This window comes from Aptenodytes patagonicus, chromosome 1, assembly GCF_965638725.1.
Source record: "Aptenodytes patagonicus chromosome 1, bAptPat1.pri.cur, whole genome shotgun sequence".
Lineage (NCBI taxonomy): Eukaryota > Metazoa > Chordata > Aves > Sphenisciformes > Spheniscidae > Aptenodytes > Aptenodytes patagonicus.
Genome location: NC_134949.1, coordinates 133,382,069 through 133,403,869, shown reverse-complemented (window position 1 = coordinate 133,403,869; position 21,801 = coordinate 133,382,069). Strand labels below are relative to the sequence as shown.

Below are 21,801 nucleotides of genomic sequence, written 5' to 3'. Positions count from 1 at the left end.
AACTTGATATATAAAGTAAGGATAATGTAATTAAAAGACAAAATTCTTCAAGTTCTTTTTTTTTTTTCTTTAATTTACATAATCAGGTAGGTAGGAAATGAGCCACAGTGCAAGCCAATGTGTTATTATTGGCTGCATTAGGATGTATTCTCTTGTGTAGTTCCAAAAGAACAAGGTGGACTGTAAAAATGAGATACAAATAAGAGATGCTAATGCCTTTAATTTTGGATTATGTGTCCCTTGGGAATGCTACAATTGGGAAATATTTGTGTATAAATGAGGAGTGGGAGCCTTCATGGTTCTAAACAATCAATTTAGATTTTAAACCTGTAATCATGTCTGCAAATTATAAGATGCATCTAACACCCCTTATAAACATATTGTTGCCTTCGTTCTGATATCCTCGAAAATGGAGGCAAAGCCTCACAAATTCTCTGTCCAGCTCGTTGACATCTTATGCTAAAGTCAGCGGGAGAAACTTAGCACATGGTTAAGTCTTCATTTCCTAAAATGCTATGCAGTACTATTTGTCCTATTTTTGTTTATTTAAAAAGAAACTTGAAGATAGATTTTTACTAAAGAATCTTCAGATTTTTTTTCACATTTTGTTGAAAGAAGGATAGAAGAAACTCTGATGATTTCTCTTCAGATTCTTTAGTGCTCTATTCCATCACTTGCTGAATTTGTTCAACTTGGATTGGCATAAAGGATAACCAGTCCTTATCCTCAAGAAAGAACAGGAAACCTGTAGGCAGGTATTCTATAAGTAATATGCATTTTCCAACTACTAATTTATTATTGTGCAGGTTACTAAACATAGTCATTCTATTGGACACATTTCAGAAACTAAACAGAGCAACTTCTATTGGATATATTTATTAGCAGTATCATAGTCTAAAAGCTCTAACACCTTCATGAAAATATTCCAGGCTTTAAAAACATACATTCAATATTCTATTGGGCTTTTTTAAAAGCATTTTTAAAAAGTCACCTAGATGTTTAGTCTAGAAAATGTTGCAGTGATACTTTAACCAGTTGGCATTTATAATTACGCATGCAACTCTTGTGAAATACTGAATACTGTTTCATAAGTAAGAAGTTATAAAAGATTAACAAGACACCTATAGAGAAATGTTTTACAGATAAAACAGTCAAGTTCTGAATTAAGAAATGAGGATGAAAAAGATAATGATTAATTACCTAGTGACAGGACAGGTATTTTCCTTTCAATACATTTTCCATTACTTTTCCGATTTTAGTATGATCAGTATATATTTGTACCTGGGTTTAGAAATTCCACTGCTTTGATTTATCTAAAAAAGTTATATGAATGCTATGTTTGATGGCAGAACCCTTCTCTGAAAATAGCATTTAATTTTCTTCAATGTAGAATTGATTAATTAAGAAAACATTGAGAATAAAACTCACTATACCTTTACTTTGCTAAGGCAGTCTCTTAACTGGTCTTCATTCCCTGGTTCAAGGGGAATACCAATAATGCTGTCTGCTTCCTCTAACCATAAAACCAACTTGTTCAAGTCCTCTTGAAATGCTGATAAAATATTCTTTTCTTCCTCTACCCTGTAATAAAAAAGTGAAATTAAAGTTTCTATACATTTATTTTTATGTTGAAGTGCTCATCCATACTAAAAGACAGACTAGGGAAAACAAATTCTTATCATTTATATTAATTATTTTAAAACTGTGCCATAGATTTTTTCATATCAAAATTATCAGACCAGCACCCTTTTAAGATGGCATTAATGTATTTTAAAAGAAAAACTAAAGTCATAATTTGCAACGTCACTAAATTCAGCTTCCGGATTACATATAGCAGGGAGCAAACAAGCACGCCAGAACTAGAACTGTTCATAACTCAGACCAGATTTTTGTGTGAACTAACAGCAAGGAAGCCCAGAGTCAGAAACTAAGAATTCTAGCACCAAATTTTACCAAACTAAATCTGTAATAAGTGACACTTAAACCCATTTGTACATATTTTACAAACAGATATTTTGGTGACTGTGCCACATACTTTGTGTAAAGCATTCCAGTCGAGATCCACAAAAAGTAGGTAAGGTTTGTAGTCCTTCAGAAGCAATAGGATAGCATTTATCTCACCTAACTTTAGATGTCTACTTTGTCTACATCTACAACTCAGCAGTTGAATTTCTCACCCAGATTGTCTTCATTGAATGCCACTTGGCATTTCTACGGTGTGATACATGGATTCATCTTAGATGATTACAATAGGAAGAGATTAATTCCGCCATACAACTTTTTTCTTTTATTAATTAAAGGAAATCCAGATGACCAACTAAGACATGAATCATAGAATCATAGAATCATTAAGGTTGGAAAAGACCTCTAAGATCATCGAGTCCAACCGTCAAACCAACACCACCATGTCCACTAAACCATGTCCCTAAGCGCCTCATCTACACGTCTTTTAAATATTTCCAGGGATGGGGACTCAACCAGTTCCCTGGGCAGCCTGTTCCAATGTTTAACCACTCTTTCAGTAAAGAAATTTTTCCTCACATCCAATCTACACCGCCCCTGGCGCAACTTGAGGCCATCTCCTCTCGTCCTATCGCTAGTTACTTGGGAGAAGAGACCGAACATTGCAGGTGTCTGATAAGTCAGATAAGACTACTTTCACCATGACTGTATAAATATATGGCGATCTGAACGTTTGTGCCTAAGCTTCCAAAGTTATCAAGAAATACAAGAGAAAAATTGCAAGGGCAGCAGGGAAGAGCATTGGCAGAATGTGAGCCCTTTGGGGTAAACATTATGGGCAGATCTCTTCTGAAGGAGAAAAACTATGTTTTCTATAAATCACTTGTAATTTATCCTCCAAACTAATTCACAAAACTGAGGTTACACTGAGTCTTACCTGTCTGGAAAGATGAAATAATTATTAATAAAATTAAACAATAATTAATAACCTATTAAATAATAATAGGGTTTTTTTGTTACTGTTATTTTATTAAGATTACTTGAGATCAAAGTAAAAGATGTAAAACCAGCTTTTTTTTTTTTTAATTATTATTTTTATTTCCAAGAGCCAACTGAGTTTGAAAGGTTAAGTCATTTATTACACACAATAAGAGACTGTGTTAGTGGTTTAAGACTATAACTTAACATTATAGTGGAGAATCAAGGTCAATATTATGAATATATTATTTCTGAATGCAAAAATGTATTAAAGCAGAATGAAAATGGTTTTAACTTTCTCTGGTCTCCCATACTTGCCATGATGGTCACTGCCCATAGAACACTGAGAATTCAAATGGAATGACACTTATTTTAAACTATGCCATCATTTATTTACAAATTATTTTTTTTACTTTTTTTAGGAAACTGTTTTCTGATGGCTGACTTAAGCAAAGATGTCTCTTTAGAAAAGCTATGTGAATAAGCTTCAGGCAAAAGAGAATCAATAAAAAGTGTCAGCTTCACATCATCTAACAAAAAACTACTGAAAACAATTGTTGCTTGACACACTTGCCTGCGCCCATGCACACACACAGAGTCTGACAAACAGCTTAGAAACTATAGATTAAAAACTTTTATTCAAGCAGAACAGAAATTCAGAAATTTCCAACAGTCAACATCTATCTTATAGAAGTTTGTACATCCAAATCCATGAAAAAATTCACCCTATATTAAGAAACCTAACTTTACGTCATTAAAATCTTATATGACTTTTTTTTCCCCTCACTGTAATTTCCAGACAATAAAAGTATTCAAGTGACTTCAAGTGTTCTGCATTTGAAACATTTATTCACAAGGAAAGAAAGCCGCTTCCTTAATGTTTTAAGTAAAAGCATTTTATTTGAGGGAAAACAAAGGAAGAAAAACTGTAAGATTTGTAAAATTCCTTTTAAATAACATCATCCTGGTTACAGTGTAAAATGGGAGAACCCTGGTTTGGTCAGCAGTGAAAATTCTAGTAGTGAGGAGGGGCATAAGCATATGAGCTGAATTAAATTTTATTTCACAGCAAAAGAATCATCTGACTTCATGGTACAAGCAAGAAATTTTTATAGATTATTTTTGAGGCGGGAAAGAGTCTTGCTGTTGGAATGCTGACTATTATAAAATAAAACCAGGAGCATACAATTCAACTATTATTTTACACAACTTGCAAACTAGCAAAAGGTTAGCTAGTGCTTTACCTGCCTTCCATCTTATTGGTGTTTATTGCATTTCCTTAACATGGCATCCTTGCAAGATGAGGATTGCTATACTAAACTATAGACTCCACAGACCCCTCTCCGAAATAGTAGATTAAAAACCAGAGTAAAGTACCAAAGGTGACAGTCTTTAGCAGACTTCACTATTGAGCTGCTACATTCCACAGCCTGGCTGCACTAAACTTGCCACATCTTAAGAAGACCTGAAAAATATGATAGCCGCCATGCATGTGACACAGTCTCTCCCGGATGGCAAAAGCCAGGCAAGAAGACATCACTACAAAGATGTTCTGGAAAAAGAGATGTGTTTCCATTCAAATTACAAGAACCAAACACTTTCTGAAAGTGTCTCCAACTATTGTCCTACGTCCATCCTTCCTTTTGTAGTTAAAAAACCTAAGAAAGTAGCAACGTCAACAATATATGCAGTGAATATCTTGGACAAGAAAAACCTTATAAAACAGTATTATGCATTGATGCATCCAAATAATACTGAATAAGCTCACACTTTCAAGGTTTTTTCTTTACAGCACAGTTTAAAGATGTTCTCTGTTCATTTCTAAAATATGAAGCATTATTTCTTTGTTTATCTTCAAGTTTAATGTTTTTTGTAGAATTTATTTAAGCATGTAGTAGTGATAATAATGAATGGGATAATTAAAGCTCTCCAACTACAATTAAGTGCTAGGTATTTTATTTCCTGAGACAATTCAATGCATTTAGATAAGAAAAAAGCACTAAGTTCTTGAAATATTGGTTGTGAATTATAAATATTCTTAATACTTTTTCAGGAAACAGATTTGCAGTGATTATGGCTGAAAAAAATTATATATAGGGAAAAGCAAGTGCAGAATGTATTATTAAGTATTCTGAAGTCCAATAATAAATCATGCATTCAGTCATAATAAATATACAAAGTTCGTGTAAAGGAGATTAGTAAAAGCCAGTACAGGTTTAAATGGAGGATGCTTTTTTTCTCTCTCAGCTAATATATCCATAGATTGCTATTATCTCAAGCATTTCAGATGGATTGCAGCTGGAATTTTAGGTAAGCAATAAATTTCAATCTACCCTCGCACAGGACAATTTTTTGTTAGCTAGTGTTCAAGAACCAGATAGTGAGGAGTTGCATGCTCTAAGGCTACAGCAATATGGGTATACAGGGTTTAGTTGTCTCTTGAGAAACTGAGAGACACTGTGGAGACAAGGAGGAGGACACTCTTAAGTGCTTATTGGGAAGCGTGTATTGATAGAAAAAGAAAGGAGAAACCTACTGTACCAGTCAAGGGTCAGAAGCAAAGATGGGCACAGCTGTGGAAAAGAACCTTAATTCACAAGTCAAGAAATGGAGCTTGGGAGATGACATTTTTCCCCTGTTCCCACCATGCTTTGAATCTTGACTGGAAAGCCAGCTGCCCGCAAGGGGACACATTAACACTGTCATTAACTACCTTTCACACACTTGGAGGGGTGGGGGGAATTCTCATTCATGTACACTGTACTTCACAAAAAAACTAACTCAGCAATCTATATTTCACAATTCTACTGCAAGTGGAACTGCATTAAACAGTACTCCACAGCCCAAAGAAATCCAGAAGTAAAATTTTCACAACCAAACATGTGCCTTTGAGCACAGATTTTCAAGGCTCAGGAGAGGTCCTTATGCAGAATCAGATCACAGAGAAGCCTGAAGAGACTAAATAAAACTGGCCTCATGGAACGTCCAAGAGGTTTACAAAGATTTCAGAAAGTTATAACTGACAAATATCAAACCACTTGTTACTTTCAACTATCACCACACATCTAAGACTTTGAAGGATGCGCACAGGACGGAAGATATTTCACAACAGAATATATTGTCCCTCAGGAGCTGCAACCACATTGTGACAGAAGTTAATGCAGCATGGACAGACAGACAGCCACCGCCTTGGGGGATCAGTACCAGTGGGGTCAGCAGCTCTTTCCAGCTGGAGAAAGACATAGAGATGCTGTGCTTTTCCTCCTCTCTTCAGGCTGTATCTCCCCCTGATTTAAGCTATTTAGACAAAACCTTTTTTATTTTTCCCCCCGTATAAATTAAATAGGTTTAGGTTTTTGCAATAGACAAATTAAGCAGTAAAGATTTACATGTCTTTATATTGCCAGAGAAAAGACTTGCACTGACATGAGTGGACTTTGGAAACCAACATACACTGTGTCCTATTTTCCTGTGGCAAAAAATTCATGCCAATATTTCTAGGTACTTTCAGAAGCTAACATTGCAACTTTTAAACATACTGTTGTCTTCAAGAACAGCTGCTCCTTTTTATCATTTCACATGCTGTAACTGCAGACAAGAAAATACCTGTTTCAAAATCAAATCCATGAGGTTATTGTAAAAAAAAAAAAAGCTATAATAAAATGTTGATTGATAAGATCATTTATTTAATTGTATTGATTTAATTATTTTTTTTTAAATTGCAATTTATTAGAAAGAACAATTATTTGATCAACTAAGTAGCTGAATTTAACCCACTTTAATGTTTGGCCACAGCCTTTTGGCCAATGGCAGCCAATTTTTCACAAAGATAACATTGATTTGCTCTGAATAGGGAAGAAGATGAAAGCCTGCTAGATGGGGATTCTTATCAGTTAAGTAATCAGCTAGATTTATTGTCTGGTGAATTGAGTTAAAATACCAAGAATTCAAAGAAGAGGACCAATGAATGTAAGATTTCATGATCCAGAATATGAAAATCACACCTCATCATAGACTTAAAATTCAGGGTGATCTATAGGAAAGGTAATAATTGTGATTATTTTAGAAATAGGAACTCAATGCTATTAAATAGCGTAAACTTTTTAGTCAAGACATCTATTGCAGAACGAGAATCATTGATACTGTAAAGCCATAAGCAAAGCTGATGCAATCATTGTTATGTAATGTAATTTTTACGTTTCAAAAGTGCTTCAAAGCTGGAAAATATTGCACCAGAGGCCTCTGTCAAAATGGGTCCTAATTAAAAAGTTGATTTTTTCTGTAGATAATAAAGGCAGTAGGAACATGACAGTGACTCCCAACATGTTTTGTATAGTTAAATAGGCATCAGTAAAAAACACTTGACAACTGCTCTACTGGATGTCCAATAACAACTTCTACTTTAAAAATGACTCACCATCTTACCAAAGAGAAAGTAATCTTCAATACACAAAAGTCAATATTCATAACTACACTTAGAGCATGAAAATACTGTTTTGAAAAATAAATTAATATATTAACTGAAATGCTTGGCAAATTTCTGCTGCTCTGAACAGGCTCTGAATAAAAGTTCTAGATCAAGTTCCTGCTTTAGATCTAGAACGGAATTCTGAATCAGCAAACAGATTTATTTCCCTTCGTTCTTAACACCGTATATTCTAATATTTACTAGATATATGAGCCCACTACTGCTCTTTTTTAAGCTCATGAACAAACTACTCCACAGTAACTGCCTAGAGATTAAACAAACACACGCCACTGATGCCAAATTGTTCTTTAGAGGAAAAAAAAAAAAGATATTTACTGTAAAAACAACAAAATCTTCCAAAACTATTTATGTCTTTATATATGTATATATATACACACATGCATATATAGACAAACATACATACAGGTATACATATATATACACACATATACTGACATTTATACAAACAAATACAGAAAAAGTGAACACCATAAATAGCAAAAGAAGCCTATTAACAGCCATACTTTCCTGTTTTTTTCTTAAATTTTCTTATGAAAACCTGCATGACTGTTTTCAGGAACTGTTGTTTGTCTAGGATTTCTGGAAATACAAGCCATATCAATGAAAAGCCCTGATGCTGCTGGACTCTAATATTTCTTATGCCTATGTACTACAGCTCTGAATCTCTTACAGGGTACTGTTATGCAGCCAGAAATCTGGACCTTCCTGATGCATACAGACTTACCCATTTTGGTTGTATAGGACATGCAGAGAAGGACCAACTTTACAGCACCACATTTATTATAGTGTTCTTCACTGAGAAATGTATGTGTACTTGAGAGGTCAAATGCTCTTCTCAAGCCAAAATAGGTTACCTAATAAAAACATTTATTTTTGTGAAACTGAGGCAGGTGCTAATCTACGCTGAGATCTGTAACTATAAAAATGAAGAAAAACTAGCTCCCTGTAATCTTAAAAGCAGAAGCACAACTTCAAATCTTTCTGAGGCAGTGTCCCCCTCTGCCCCGATTATGTGGAAGTCTGCAAATCAGTCATCCATTGCTACGTGGTGAACCGCACAATAAAACCTCTGTTCCTCAACCTGAGCAGGTTCCCCAGAACCTGAGCTCTCAGCAACAGCTTTACTTTTTTGGTTTCCTATCACTTCTACTCATTTGTAAAACGCGTAGCTCAGTGGAGGCATTATGTGACGGTACCCTAAAGATAAACCTGAGAAAGATACAACTTTAAATATGTTAATTCTGGCACAGAAAAGGCAGAGTGTTCAACTCAATGCACCTGAGAGCAAAATTATTGAGCTGTATAGTATTTTGAATGAGAAATCAAAAAGATTTCTTGTCTCCTAGCAGAGATAGCAATTGGCAAGATTCCTTTTTCATCTTAAGTACACTGTCAGTTTTATCACCCTTTCTGAAATCAACTGCAACCCTTAAAACATTTAAAACTTTTCGCAGTCATAAAGGAAAGATTTTTTACTTTGATGACTAATTTAAATGTTGATCAGTAGGATTGAGTTTTATTATCTGAGCAATGTGGGATGTTTTCAAGCTAAGACTTTCCAGGAATTCTTTGAGAGATGGAGAGAGAGAGAGAGAGAGTCCATGCGCGTGCACGCATACATATATCTGTATATGTGCACAGAAGGAGTTAAGAATTCAGACAAAAAACCCCATGTTCCATAAAGATCTACTTCCTTATCCTAGTCAGGAACAGTATGTAGTATAGTAATTAAAAGGTCCATTGCAATTAATGGGAGCTGCAGGTGCACTTCATAATTTACTTTACAATTTGTTCTTGGCCTGCTAGAACATTACTTCTATTATGAATAACATCCTGCATGACAAGCATCATATTATGCAAGCCACTAAAATAAAGCACTCTCTATATTAGCTGAACCAGGTAATCAAATAAAAAGTTTTAACTCGATGACTGATTGCACCTTTTGAACAAGCTGATTTCTATCACCGTAATTACATTTGGAACAACAGATACATGTAATTTCTAGGTGTTTAAATTCACAGCGGCAATGACAAATTAACAATAAATTGTTATTAAGGGAGCATGGGCTTCCAAATCCGAGCCTAAGCAAACTGGAATAAGGAGTGTGAGCCACCAGTTGACTCAGACAGGGACCGAGCAGCTCTTGAGAAAGCAATTGGGAGTACCTCTTGCTGGATAAGCAGGTGACTGAGGAATAAGATGTCATTTCACCAGCTGGTCCTGTGGAACCAAGCCAATCCATCTCCAGCACAGGTCTGCATGCTGTTACATGCTGCTGCCCTACCTATCCTTTTAAACCAGCCTAAGTTCCCAAAGAGCTTTTAAACGGCTTCTCTGTCAGCAAATGGTTTATTTCATTAACCCTGAAACATAACCCATCTTGCTTAATGGAAAATTCTCAAACTATAGCAGAGAAGTACAGAATTTTATATGTAACTTTTGGTCTTCTATGTGACTCCTGTTCTCAGGCACATTACTTTGTGTTTTCCATATTAAAACATGGCAGCTTTCTGTTTGTATTTCTAAATTCATAAGGCCCCTTGGTCAACTATTCTGACTGCACTGCTGTTTATATGAATTTTATACACATTATACTTCTGGAAGTGAACGTACTAATATTCAGTATTTAATATTAAGTAGTAAATTAAATTAATTAAAAAATATTTTTCTTAATAGCATTTTGTATATATGGTATTTCATAGATTAGGGATTAGTTTTCCTAACAGTATTAAACTGAATCAATAACAAATTCTTATGGTAGTCCACAAAATACCCTGGATAGATTATTTTTTTTACTATCATTAATCCTTATAAAGTTATAATGGTTAACTATTACATAAACATTCATGGCCCATTTCAAGTAAGCTTATATTTTCATTTACAGTTTCTAGAAACCATATGAAATGCATATTGTAGCTCATGTATTTTCTCCATAGTCAACAATGTGATACCAATACCATAGCAACCCGTAAATAGTTTGTGAAACACATCAGATGTTTACAGTTTGTAACTGCACACAAGTGATGTTGGACTTATTCAGGAGGTGTCAGCTAGAGATAGAAAATATGCAATCACAGGAGTAGGACAGATCTGCACTTGTGACTCATATTCCCACTTGCACTTCCAATAATGTTTTGGTGCCTTTTTATTTTTTTAACATTCAGCTGTTGATTTTATATTTATGGTATTTCTAAGATTAGGAATTAGTGCATTTAGTACCTGTTACTGAGAATTTAAGAAGCCACCAAAATAGTACCTTGACAATTTAGACAAAATATTTACTAAGAGAGAATGAATTTCCTTTCTTTCTTTCTCTAAAGAATGTGCAAATATGCTTCATTTGGGTAAGGAACTGTAAATAAAATAATTGAAATGAAAAATATCACAGAAACTTTAGAAAAGTCAGATCTAAATACTAAACGGTAAGAAGTTTAGCTACACTACTTGTAAACACAATGCAAATTTATACCAGAGTGATTCTTTTCTAGTGATTTACTGTAAGAACTCTCAACAGTCAAAAAAAGGAAATTCAGAAAATTCAATATGTAGCTAATTTTTTGTTGGAAATAAAAAATAACTTTATTGACTTAACTGTCATGAAATCTCTTCATCCTAAGCCAGCTTTTAAATCGCAATGAGAAGCTAATCACAGCCTTCAATATACTGAGTGTTCAGGTGAAGGAAACAAATCACTGGTAGCTAGTGTGTTATGGCAAAAAAAGAATACTTTAATGAAAGTAAGGTATGAAAAATATTAAAAAGTATATTTACTTTATAACAATTATTTTTTACTTAGAACAGAAAGCTGATGTTTTTCTATTCAGAAAAGTATTTAAAAGTATTCTGGTAAACAGCCTTTGTTCTGTCATTCTTTCCATAATTACTTCAAACTCGCTTGAGCAGAGATCCGAACAGACAGTCTGCAGGTTCAAGCTCATTAAAAGTGCAAATGTATTTGCAGCTAAAATAATGAAAAATTCTCTGCCATTCAACAGAACCCAATTTTAACAAATGTCAGATTGTGATGAATAAAAAACCCCAAACTGATTATTTCTGAAACAGCGAAGGAATCTAATTCCTGGGCATCTGTTTTCAAAAATTACACGAGAAATTTTTAACAAAGATGGAAAATACAAAGACCAGCCAGCACCACTGTTACAAGTCTGTTGACAACCTCATTTACGAGCCTTCACCTTGTCAAGCTCCTATGTGAGATGTTGCTTCTCCTGCTGATATATATTCTCTTGACTAGCTCTGCCTGGCCCATGCGTTCCTGCAGCGGGAGTGAAGGTGCAGCACCACGCTGCAACCGCAGCCCTAGGGCTTGCCACCACCCAGGCACTTCAGGGCACACAAGTGCCCTGATGGCAAGCCACTGCCTCCTTAAGTCATCCGAAACTCGAGTGTCCCCGTGGCATGACTCAGCACAGACATGCACGGCATAATATGGCTTGATGCATCTCAGGGGACAAAAAGGCAGAGAGGTCTTCTGATGGTTCAGTTTAGAAGATTTTGTATTCACAATGATTGCTGGAGTATGAAGAAGAAGAAACAGACAGGTTTTTCTCCCTCTTTTGTCTGGGGTTAGTAGCATCTATTCAAGGGGCCATGGAAACTTCCCCTAGTCTCCAAAGTCTCCCTTTCAGTTTAACACTGTTCCAGAGTACAAACTCAAACTTCTCCAAAACATGCCGCTTGCAGCAAAATGCTAACAAAAACTCAATTAAATTCCCAATTTGCTAACTATCAGTGTATCAGACATTCAATCAAGTTTCACTTTATTCAACTGCCTGGTCTATTCCAAAGTTTGCAGTAAGATAAAATGACTAGATATGCTAAAATTACATTCTCACCTAATTCTTAGCTGGATGGATTAAAACTGCAAGTTACAGAAACATTAAACACTGAATTCAAATTTCTACAGCTTTGAAACTCTTTGATAAAGGCAAATGAAAGATAACATCCTACACAAACGTTAACTCAAGCATAACCTCTTGATCTTCAGTACCAAAGAAAGGAGATTCAAAGCCAATTTTAAGTCTGAGCTTTGCCTGGGATCAGCATTTGACCTTTTAAAACTTAAAAAAAACAGCTTCTTTTTACTGAAGAGCAGTACAGGTTCCTCAAACTGTTTTGAGATTTGGTTTGTTTTCTTGTCTGTTCTTAATTAAGTTGTTGTTCTATGGTCCAAACAATTCTCATTCCTTAAATCTGCCAGACTACCACTACGATTAATATTATTGTCTAGTGAACCTACGATCAGTTTCAGTTATTTATAGAATTTCATGGTTTTGATCTGTTTTACAGTTCTTATTATATAGGTAGTTTAATATTTATTCCAAATTTTGAAAACTGGATTAACATGTTGAAACTCTTAGAATTATATCACGTATCAATCTTCTCTTTTCAAGTCAACCAACCACAGGGTTCATGATGGTTACAGGAAATATTTTGAATTTACAGTGTTCTTTATCAATGCAGTGATAATATTATGTTCTCAAACAGAATAAATAGTAGACCATTTAACAGTGCATCCTCAGGAAAACTGACAAAGTAATTCTGCAGATTCCCCCCACCCCACCCCGAAATATAATCAGTGCATCAGAACATGAAAAATGCTGGAGTGTGTCAGAAAAGCTAGCCCAACAGATTGCCACCAACATTGCTAACAGGAGATGGTAATTGAGGGGAGCACAGAAGACTGGCCACTTTCTTTAGTCCCTTCACCTCATACTCCCACAGAATCCACTGTGATTAGACTAAGGATTTTATAGGGCTGAGTCATAATATTTTCCTCCACAACCTTCTGTGGTCAGCAAACCTCAGACATTCAGAAAACATAATGTAAAAAAGTAATTTTTAAATTGATTTTACAACCTCTTACAGTTTCAACAAGTACCCTTTACTTCTGCTATTGAAGAATTAGGTGAATAACATGTTGTTCCACATTCAGTTTACCCACCACTTCAATTTTGTAAACCTCAGTCATATCCCTCCTGAGACTTCTCTCCAGACTGAAGGTCTGAAGCTTCTTAGTCTCTCCTCACAATGCAGCCACTCCAAACCCTGGCTCATTTTAGTTGCCTTCCTCCATCTATACTTTCTGTAAGTCCATCATACCCTTTAACACGCAGAGAGCAGATCTGCACACAGTACTCAACGTGAGCATGCCACACTTTGATGGCAGCAAAACAACACTTTCTGTTTTGTTCTCAATACCCTTACTGATGCTGCCTAAAATTTTATGGCTTTTTTGGCTGCCTCTCCATACTGAGCATGCAAACTCTGGCAGTGATAATGCCAGGATCACTTTCTTGAGTTGTAACTACCATTTGCAAGCTCAGCATCATGTAAGCGTGGTATAGACTGTTTCTCTGAAATATTCATTACCTCACATTTGTCTGTGATGAAGATCATCTGCCACTTGTTGCCCACGCGCTCAGTTTTGGAGTTTCCCACTATCAGCTCAGCATTTGACTACCTGGGAGAGCTTAATGTCATGGGCATCCTTGAAAATATCACCATACACCTCCTGCCTCCAACTAAATTCTCACATTCATGCATCTTACAAAAATATCTATGTTAGTTTCTGTTACTTCTGTAATCTTCTCCCCCCCCCCCCCAACTGATGAATATGTTTGAATTTGGCTTGAGAAATATGCCCAAAATGTAGTGTCTATGCCCCATCTGTAAACTGTGCAGGGTTATCAAAATCAATTTCTTCCATCTTGGTAAGCAATAGCAAAACAGACTTTACAGTATATAAAATTTCCTTGCCATTTAAATAATGCTTAGCAACATTACACTTGAATTTGAAATCACTGTCAGATTTCATTTCTGGAATCTATTCAATTGCTAATTTCTTCCCACTTCCTTTATCTTGAGATCTGCTGAGCCAAAAAATGTAATAGAAAATAAAATTTCAATTGATCACTGCTCCTCTGTTTGAGCTACCGAGAATCAGCTTTCAAAGCAGAGCACAATGTATTGACTACAAAGAATAAAACATAAAACCTATTAAAAATTTAGAATCAGTTTTCTTTTCTGATTTGTAGAAGATTGATAATGTTAATATCTATTTTATTTTTCTTTGAAATTATTAAATGAAAATGTATTCTACCTAGTCCGCTCTCCCTTCAGCATCACTTTCTTCCATTACGGTTTTAAAATGTTTAAATGTTTAAACATTTTAAAATGTTGCGTTTAAAATGCAATGGACAATGCCGTGACTATATTATCTCTTTTTGACTGGAAGTAGAGGTCACTTCCTTCAACTGTTCTTGTTTGCCCCATGCTTTGTTCTTAATGAAAAATTAAGGCACTTTGGCTGACATGGGTTTCAAGTCCTAAAAAGAGAGAACCTGACCGGACCCCAAACCAAGTTTGGCAACTTTTAGCTGTTCATTAGTTGTCCTAAGCATAAAAGACATGAAAATCCCATGACACCAAGAGTATACGAAGACTGTGCAGCAGATAAGCCTGCAGTCTTTTCATGCCTAGGATCATCAATAATTGAGACCTAGCTAGAACACACCACATATTCCTGTCAACTAGGTCTTTTCCCTTTGAAAAATCTAGTCTGTGAGAGTAAAAAGATGAAGAAAAAGCATGTACTGGGAGGCAGCAGCTAGACTGCAGGTAGGATCTGTTTCCAAGATCTGGGAGCAAAAAGCATTCCGTGGCTCTGACACAGCCAGGAAGACCAGGCGATGAATAGAAGCGCAAACTCCTCTGTCCTGACGCACCTGGGTCTTGCTACAGTACATCTAAAGCATTTCTATCAGTTTAACACAACACTATCTGTATTCCTTCCACAGCAATGCATTTATTCATGCAGAGTTCACTAACTGAGGTCTCTGCAATCATTGTCCTCAAAATTACACAAGCTGTCATTCCAGAGGAAAAAAAACGAACCGGTCAACAAACCAAACAGACCAAAAAGAGGAACACGTGTGCAAGTATTTATTTATGAACCTTCATCTAGGGAACATAACTGTATTATTCCCATTTAAGAGATCCTAGGCTTTCTTAAAATATAGAATGTGCCAAGAAATTCCATATACTGCTAACACCGCCTTGAGCCAAAACAGCATTCAGATACACATTTCTATCGATAAATGAAGGAAAGTACAATACCAATCCTTACCAGAACTGGAACATATGTCATATTCTCAGACAAAGCTCAACCACCAATCTCTTTCTTCTGTGTTGCCGAAGCAGATTACAGGGCTATTAAAATGATGTGTTATTGTTTTGTAAGTGTTAGCACTTACATAACAAGTTAAGGCTTGGAAACACAAATGGGTTTCCATTGTACAAAAGAACAGCTTTTAGTGTGATAAATAAAGGCCAAGGACTCCCTTGGGTAACAAGTAGCATTACCATCAACACCTGGAAATGCAGCAGGAAGAAATATTTAAAGCACCGCTGTAGCTTCTGACAGCTGTAGCTTACTTGTTGCATCTCCTTATTTTAACATGTTCCAAGTGAAGCTTTAATCGTGATTAAACTCAATAATAACCTTTCAGGACACTCCCTTACCACTCCAGCCAACATTTTCACAGCTTTTGCCCCCCGTGGCTCTAAACCAAAAAAATGTCACATGATACATCAGAAGTAACAAAACTGTTGCACACTACTAGTTCTTCTAGTACATCTCTGGCACTCATTAACGTACTTCTATAAGGAATATTCTGGGTTTTAAAAAACTTGCATGAAGAAAGCTTTACCAGTGACTATACTTTAAAGCAGAATGTCATCTCAATTTAGGCCTAACATCTAAGTTAAGAACATATGCTTTTATAAAACCTAGTATAAACAGCAACAATTTTTTTTTTTTTTTCCAATTGGAAATTCTCTTTTTAAAGAAGTCAAACCATTTTTGTATTATCTGTAACTCAAATGCTTTAGCTTCCTGTGACTGCATGAGAAAAACAAATTGATCTGAAAGTGATTATAAATAACATTAAATTTACCAATCCATTCTTTTTATCCAAACTATGAAATGCAGATGTTAATGGCATTAATGATGAGAAGTGAATTACATTAGGATTAACTGTATCAATTAGCTAAGGTATTATTAGTACTACAGAGATATATTTTAATGACATACTATCAAATAGAAAGATGATAAATCAACTGTAAATTCTGTAAATGAAGCTCCAATCTGTTCTACTTTTAATCAAGCAATAACGTATGCTTGTTTGTTTTTTTTAAACATTAGGAGTGGAATTATAAAAATGTGGAGTATGGAAGGGAGTGGTGGTCACTGACAGGAGTAGGTAGAAAAGAAGAATTAAACAAATGATAGTGGATGTGAAATTTAATTACTGATAATTCATTATGAATATGAAAACTCCAGAAGTTGAGAGCTCCTTTGAATGTTTAAGTCGGAAGCAAATCTAAAATAACTAAAAATAATTTCGCAGTATTTTTGCTCTCTTTTAACCTACCTCTTTTTTTTCTCTACCAGCTGTCTGCAGATCTCCTGCCACCGGGTATTCAAACTTTCCAGTTGTTCCTTCAGCGCCTTAGCATCCGCTGTTGATGACTGCTCAATAATCTCTTCACCAGTTACATTCAATGTTTTGACAACAGTTTGCTGTCGCCCAATGCCATCCTGAAGCTCCTGCAAAATACCCAACACATACATGTATTCATAAAAATGTCAAGCGTGAAACACAGTGCTTCATCACGTACTGGCCAGATGGAAAGAGGTGAAAGTTTTTGTTCTCCTCTGAATTCCAAATGAAAAATCCAAAGGCGAGTCAACAGAAAGACATCTCATGTTTTTGTAACAAGTACCTTTCAGTGCATCTCTACAGCCTTTTTTCCCCCTCCTGTATTCTTGTCTGCTAGAGATCATTACAGTAATATTCTGCAGATCAATTAGTAAGTAAAACTTGTGAATAAATTTACTTCTACACCCCCAAAGGTATACACCATGTTTATTTAATAGTCTACAAAGCATTGTAAAATTTAAAGTGCACAGTGTTTGGAGTTCCTATTAGCTATCAACACAAATAAGCGATATCGAGAAAGCAAGGACTGTTTGAAGTACTTCTCCTGATTCCCTTAAAGAAAATGTTTGTCTCCAGTTGTGAGAAGCTTGATAATCCATTCCCTCATGGTTTTTTGGGTTTGTTTGTGGTTTGTTTTTTTTTTTGGCAGGGTTGGGGGGAACTACACTTCTAAAGAAAAGTATTACTTACATTGTTTCTACTTACACTACAAAATGAAAAGCTACCAAAAGATAACCAAGATGGACCATCTTTCAAGTTTTACTAAATGCATTAGGATACATTTTCTACACCTTTTATTATTAAAAAAACTATCATACCAGTAGCTACCTTACCTCATGTTTAAAAACAACACAGTTCTGAAACTGTAGCATAGATTTTAACACTGTATGCCTGTTTAAGAAAGTTCATATTTATAAATAAGAAAATAAATCTTTTCATATTTTTAATCATCAGTAGAGCATGAGTATTTTTTTTCCTTGAATTCCTCAAAATGTACAAGCAGGGAAGTGTAAAATCATTTTCAACACTTTACTGCTAAAACAAGCAGAAACTGAAATAACTTCAACAATTCACACTGAGATTCATACTTATGATAGGTTTCACAATCTCAGGAAGTGTGTCTGAATCCTATCTACCTACAAAAGCTTTCAAGTAAAATGCTGAATCTACCTTTTCTGGAAAAAAACAAAATATTTTCGCATCTCATACTCTGGAACAACATTATATGCTTGTTTTCTCTTTCTAAACACATAACATAAATTACAGACCAAGTTAGTAAATCTGCATATTAACATTAAATTAAATTTGACCATGAACTGGTTAAAATTGGCAGGATACAGCTTTCCAGGAATGTAAAAGATGAACATAACTACTACTCATGCATTTTTTTTTAATATATCTTGTCCATTAGATCTTCAGGCATGAGGTTATGATTGAAAGTTCACAAACTGAACCACACTTGAAGTCAACTTGTTTTAACACAACCACACCTCAGTTGCCAGCTACTAATTCATTAAACTGCAGAAAGTCAGCTGCATGCCCTATCCCAGCTTTTGCACAAATTTTACACAGATAGCTTGAAGACCAACACCAGTACAACCTGGGGCACAGAGGTCAATGTCAGCTAGCCACTGCGGCATTTACCCACAGTCCTGGACAGGAGTTGTAGCCGAGGCAGAGGTTTGCGCTGTCGAGACTAAGCTTATTCTTATTATACTTTGTTTGTTTTTCTTAAAGTTTCTTTTAGGTTGTAATAGAAGAGAACTCCCCCAAAATTATTCCTGTCTTTCATACCTCTCAGTAAAAACTGTTATTCTGGTTTTTTTTTCAAACTGTTTTCACATCCCATAGTTTCAGAATAAAAGAGTAGCTGTGATAAGCATAATGTTGCAGTAATCTGCATACTGTTTTATTATGTTTTGATAGGATGAGAAAACTTTTTCTGCTGGATCCTAGAAAGCTACAACAGTCCCATCACGTCTCATCAAGCATCCTGCTGGCCCAAAGTGTCCCAGCACACTTAGCTTTGCCTGTGGAATGTGTACGATTTTAAGACACCATTGTAGCAGAAACTGCAAGATCTTCTAAGACCCAGAAAAGACCCATAAAAGCATCTTACTTTGAGGTATCAGATTTTCTTGTCTTTCTATGATGCACATTAATACACTAATACTTGGTCCACCCTTTGGCTGCTATTTTCACGTACATGATTCACTGTTAGGAATAAATAGCAGTAACGGTCAGGTAGTTTGCCTAAATGCAAATATTCTCTATTATTGTGAGGCTGAAAAGTCATTGGTCTTTCCAGTACACACCTCAGTTTCGGTAATGCCCAGCTTAAAATGAACATCTAGTTTTTGTACACATTCACTGTATTTCACATTGATTTTAGTGCTAGAGCCTTTGCATTATGCAGTAGGGAACATTACACAGGTAAATCATAACAATAAGATGTATAGTCTGAGGAAAAATATATCACAATAAGTGTCTTATTTCCAGTGAGGTGCCTGAAACAATTGTGTTATTGCATGCACTTGTATGAACTTAAGATCTATACCACTTACAGAAGAAATAACTCAGAACAAAGCTTCTACTTATATGCAGCAGGACTGATCATTTGGAATAAGAGATCAAGGCAAGGAGAACTAAGAAGGGAAATTCTACTTCCTGAACTCCAAAGTTTTTAGAACTAAAATTTGTAGAAATTAGCGGTTATCTCTGCACCAGCTTTTCTAAATGACAGAAATAATCACCAGTCAGTATACTATTATAAAGTGAAATGCTAATTAAAAGCCCATTTAAATACTCTAACTGAGCCCTTTTCCTGCATTCACAGCATCTTAAATTAGTTTTTCTTCCTCCCCCAGCATACACCCCCCCAAAAAAAAGGCAACTATTACATGATTTCCACACTTAGTTCAACTGACATGAAATTAACCAAGGGATTTTCTGATTTATCCTGTGGCATATTATGCAACAGGCCTTACTTACAAAGTAAAAAGAGAAAATAGCTAGCTCAGTGGTGGAGATGGTCTTTGAACTTACGATCCCTAATGCCGAAATGGGAACCCCGCACAGGATGCATAGGAAGAAATGTGAACTACCACCAGAACATGAGAGAAGGCTTCTGGGCATCTGGATTTCAGATCACCATGAAGAACCCAATTTGAGATTTTTTTTTTCCCAAGTCATCTATGAATTTGACACTTTTCACATGATTAAATGGAAACACATGTGCTGATGAAGTTTGTCTAGATTCCACAGCCTAAGAAAAAGCAGATTTTTCTTGATACTGGGTACTGTACAAAGCACAGCAACCCATGAAGACATTTAGGTTTTAAAAAAGTATTTTTTTATAAAGTGGGCAAAAGTGTTTTTAACTGTTTTGCTGAAAGTCATGTTTTCACACACTCATCCCAGAGCTAAGAGCCACAAAGATGCTTTTCACAACTTACATTCAGTATCTAAAACTTGTCAACAGCTATAGTTCCCTATTTATTCCCCCTCTGTCCTTGCCACACACCTGCATGAGGGCAAGGTGCTGGGAGCCTGCAAGAAGTTGCCTCCCATGGCCTTACAGTTCATGCTGCTACAGAAGGAATATTGACATTGAATCTGCTTCTTGTAGTTTCACTTGACATTTCACCCCTTCATACAGAAATAGCAAAGCGAAAGGGCACGTTGCCCTTTGGGTTCCCACCTTACTCAGAAGGCCATTCAAGATACTTATACTTGCAATTATACAGTTTCTAATCACTTTATGAAGAGAGTGAGTAAACAAACTTAATTAAAAATGAGATGTTTATATAATATTAAAAATAAAACAACTCAGAAAAGACAAGTCCTCATCATATTCATACACACAGAGCTAATTACAATTTTGAGTGGATTGCAGATACTTCTATGTACTTTCTGTTTTCAACATGTTGCATTTTTAGCTACTAAGAAAAGCAGATGATAATATAAATACCCATCACTTTAATTTTTCTTTTTCGTGATTCCCAAGCATAAGTAAGCAGGGAATGACGTATCATTAAAGTAAGGTTTAAATATTCTCTCAGACTAAAAATTGCAAAAACAGGACTTCTTATATTAAAAGGACTTCTACCTCTCATACAGATCATTTTACACTTTGATAATGACCTCAACTAATTTAGTATAATAACTTAAAACTGCCAAGACATTCATACGATGCTTCTTTGCTTCAATTAATTTCTTTTTATTTTCTAAGATTTACCTAAAATGAGAAATTATGCACACTCTTTCAGAAAACTTCCAAGTGGAATAGAAACAAAACAGAAATATGGCGTAAACACAGGGGAAAATCCTCACCAAAGTCAATAGGGCTGTTTCTGCCATAGCAGGGGACTCTGCCCACATTCAGCTTGAAAACTCTGGCCTCGTTCACTATTGGTTTTCATTTTTGTTCTCACTTGTACTTTCTGGTCCTAGAAGCAACTGCTTAGTGACAACACAAGAGCAGCTGCTTTATGATATTTTTTGAATCAAACATAAAAAAAAGGAAATGGGAAAAAAAGGAAAAAGTGGAAAGAGACATTCCCAAAGGAATTTCTTAACATGACACTTTCAGCATTACTTCTAACCGCCCCAAATGTGTGTAGAACACTATTTCAGTTGTACCTCCAAACATTCAGAGGCTTCTGCATCAATAATAGTAGTTATGTGACTTGTACAGCTGTCCTTGAGATAATTATGCACTATAATGAATAGCAGTAAACAAATCACAACTGCTCATGACAAAGTTGACAAAATTGTTAGTAACACCGTTATTCTTTAGAAAATACTTTCTAATTACATCATATGTTGCTTTCCTAACAAAATTAAAGGTCT

At 35.4% G+C, this 21,801-nt stretch overlaps 1 protein-coding gene across 12 annotated transcripts in view; it reads right to left on the bottom strand.

The window, feature by feature from the left end:
• Positions 1-21,801, bottom strand: part of DMD (dystrophin) — a 1,394,632-nt gene that overhangs the window by 438,241 nt on the left and 934,590 nt on the right. For all 12 annotated transcript variants that reach the window (XM_076355694.1, XM_076355734.1, XM_076355779.1 and 9 more), the window contains 2 exons: positions 16,882-17,057; positions 1,434-1,581 (listed from right to left, as the gene is read on the bottom strand). In XM_076355694.1, the coding sequence (XP_076211809.1) occupies positions 1,434-1,581; positions 16,882-17,057 (324 nt within the window). The remainder of the gene's footprint in view (positions 1-1,433; positions 1,582-16,881; positions 17,058-21,801) is intronic.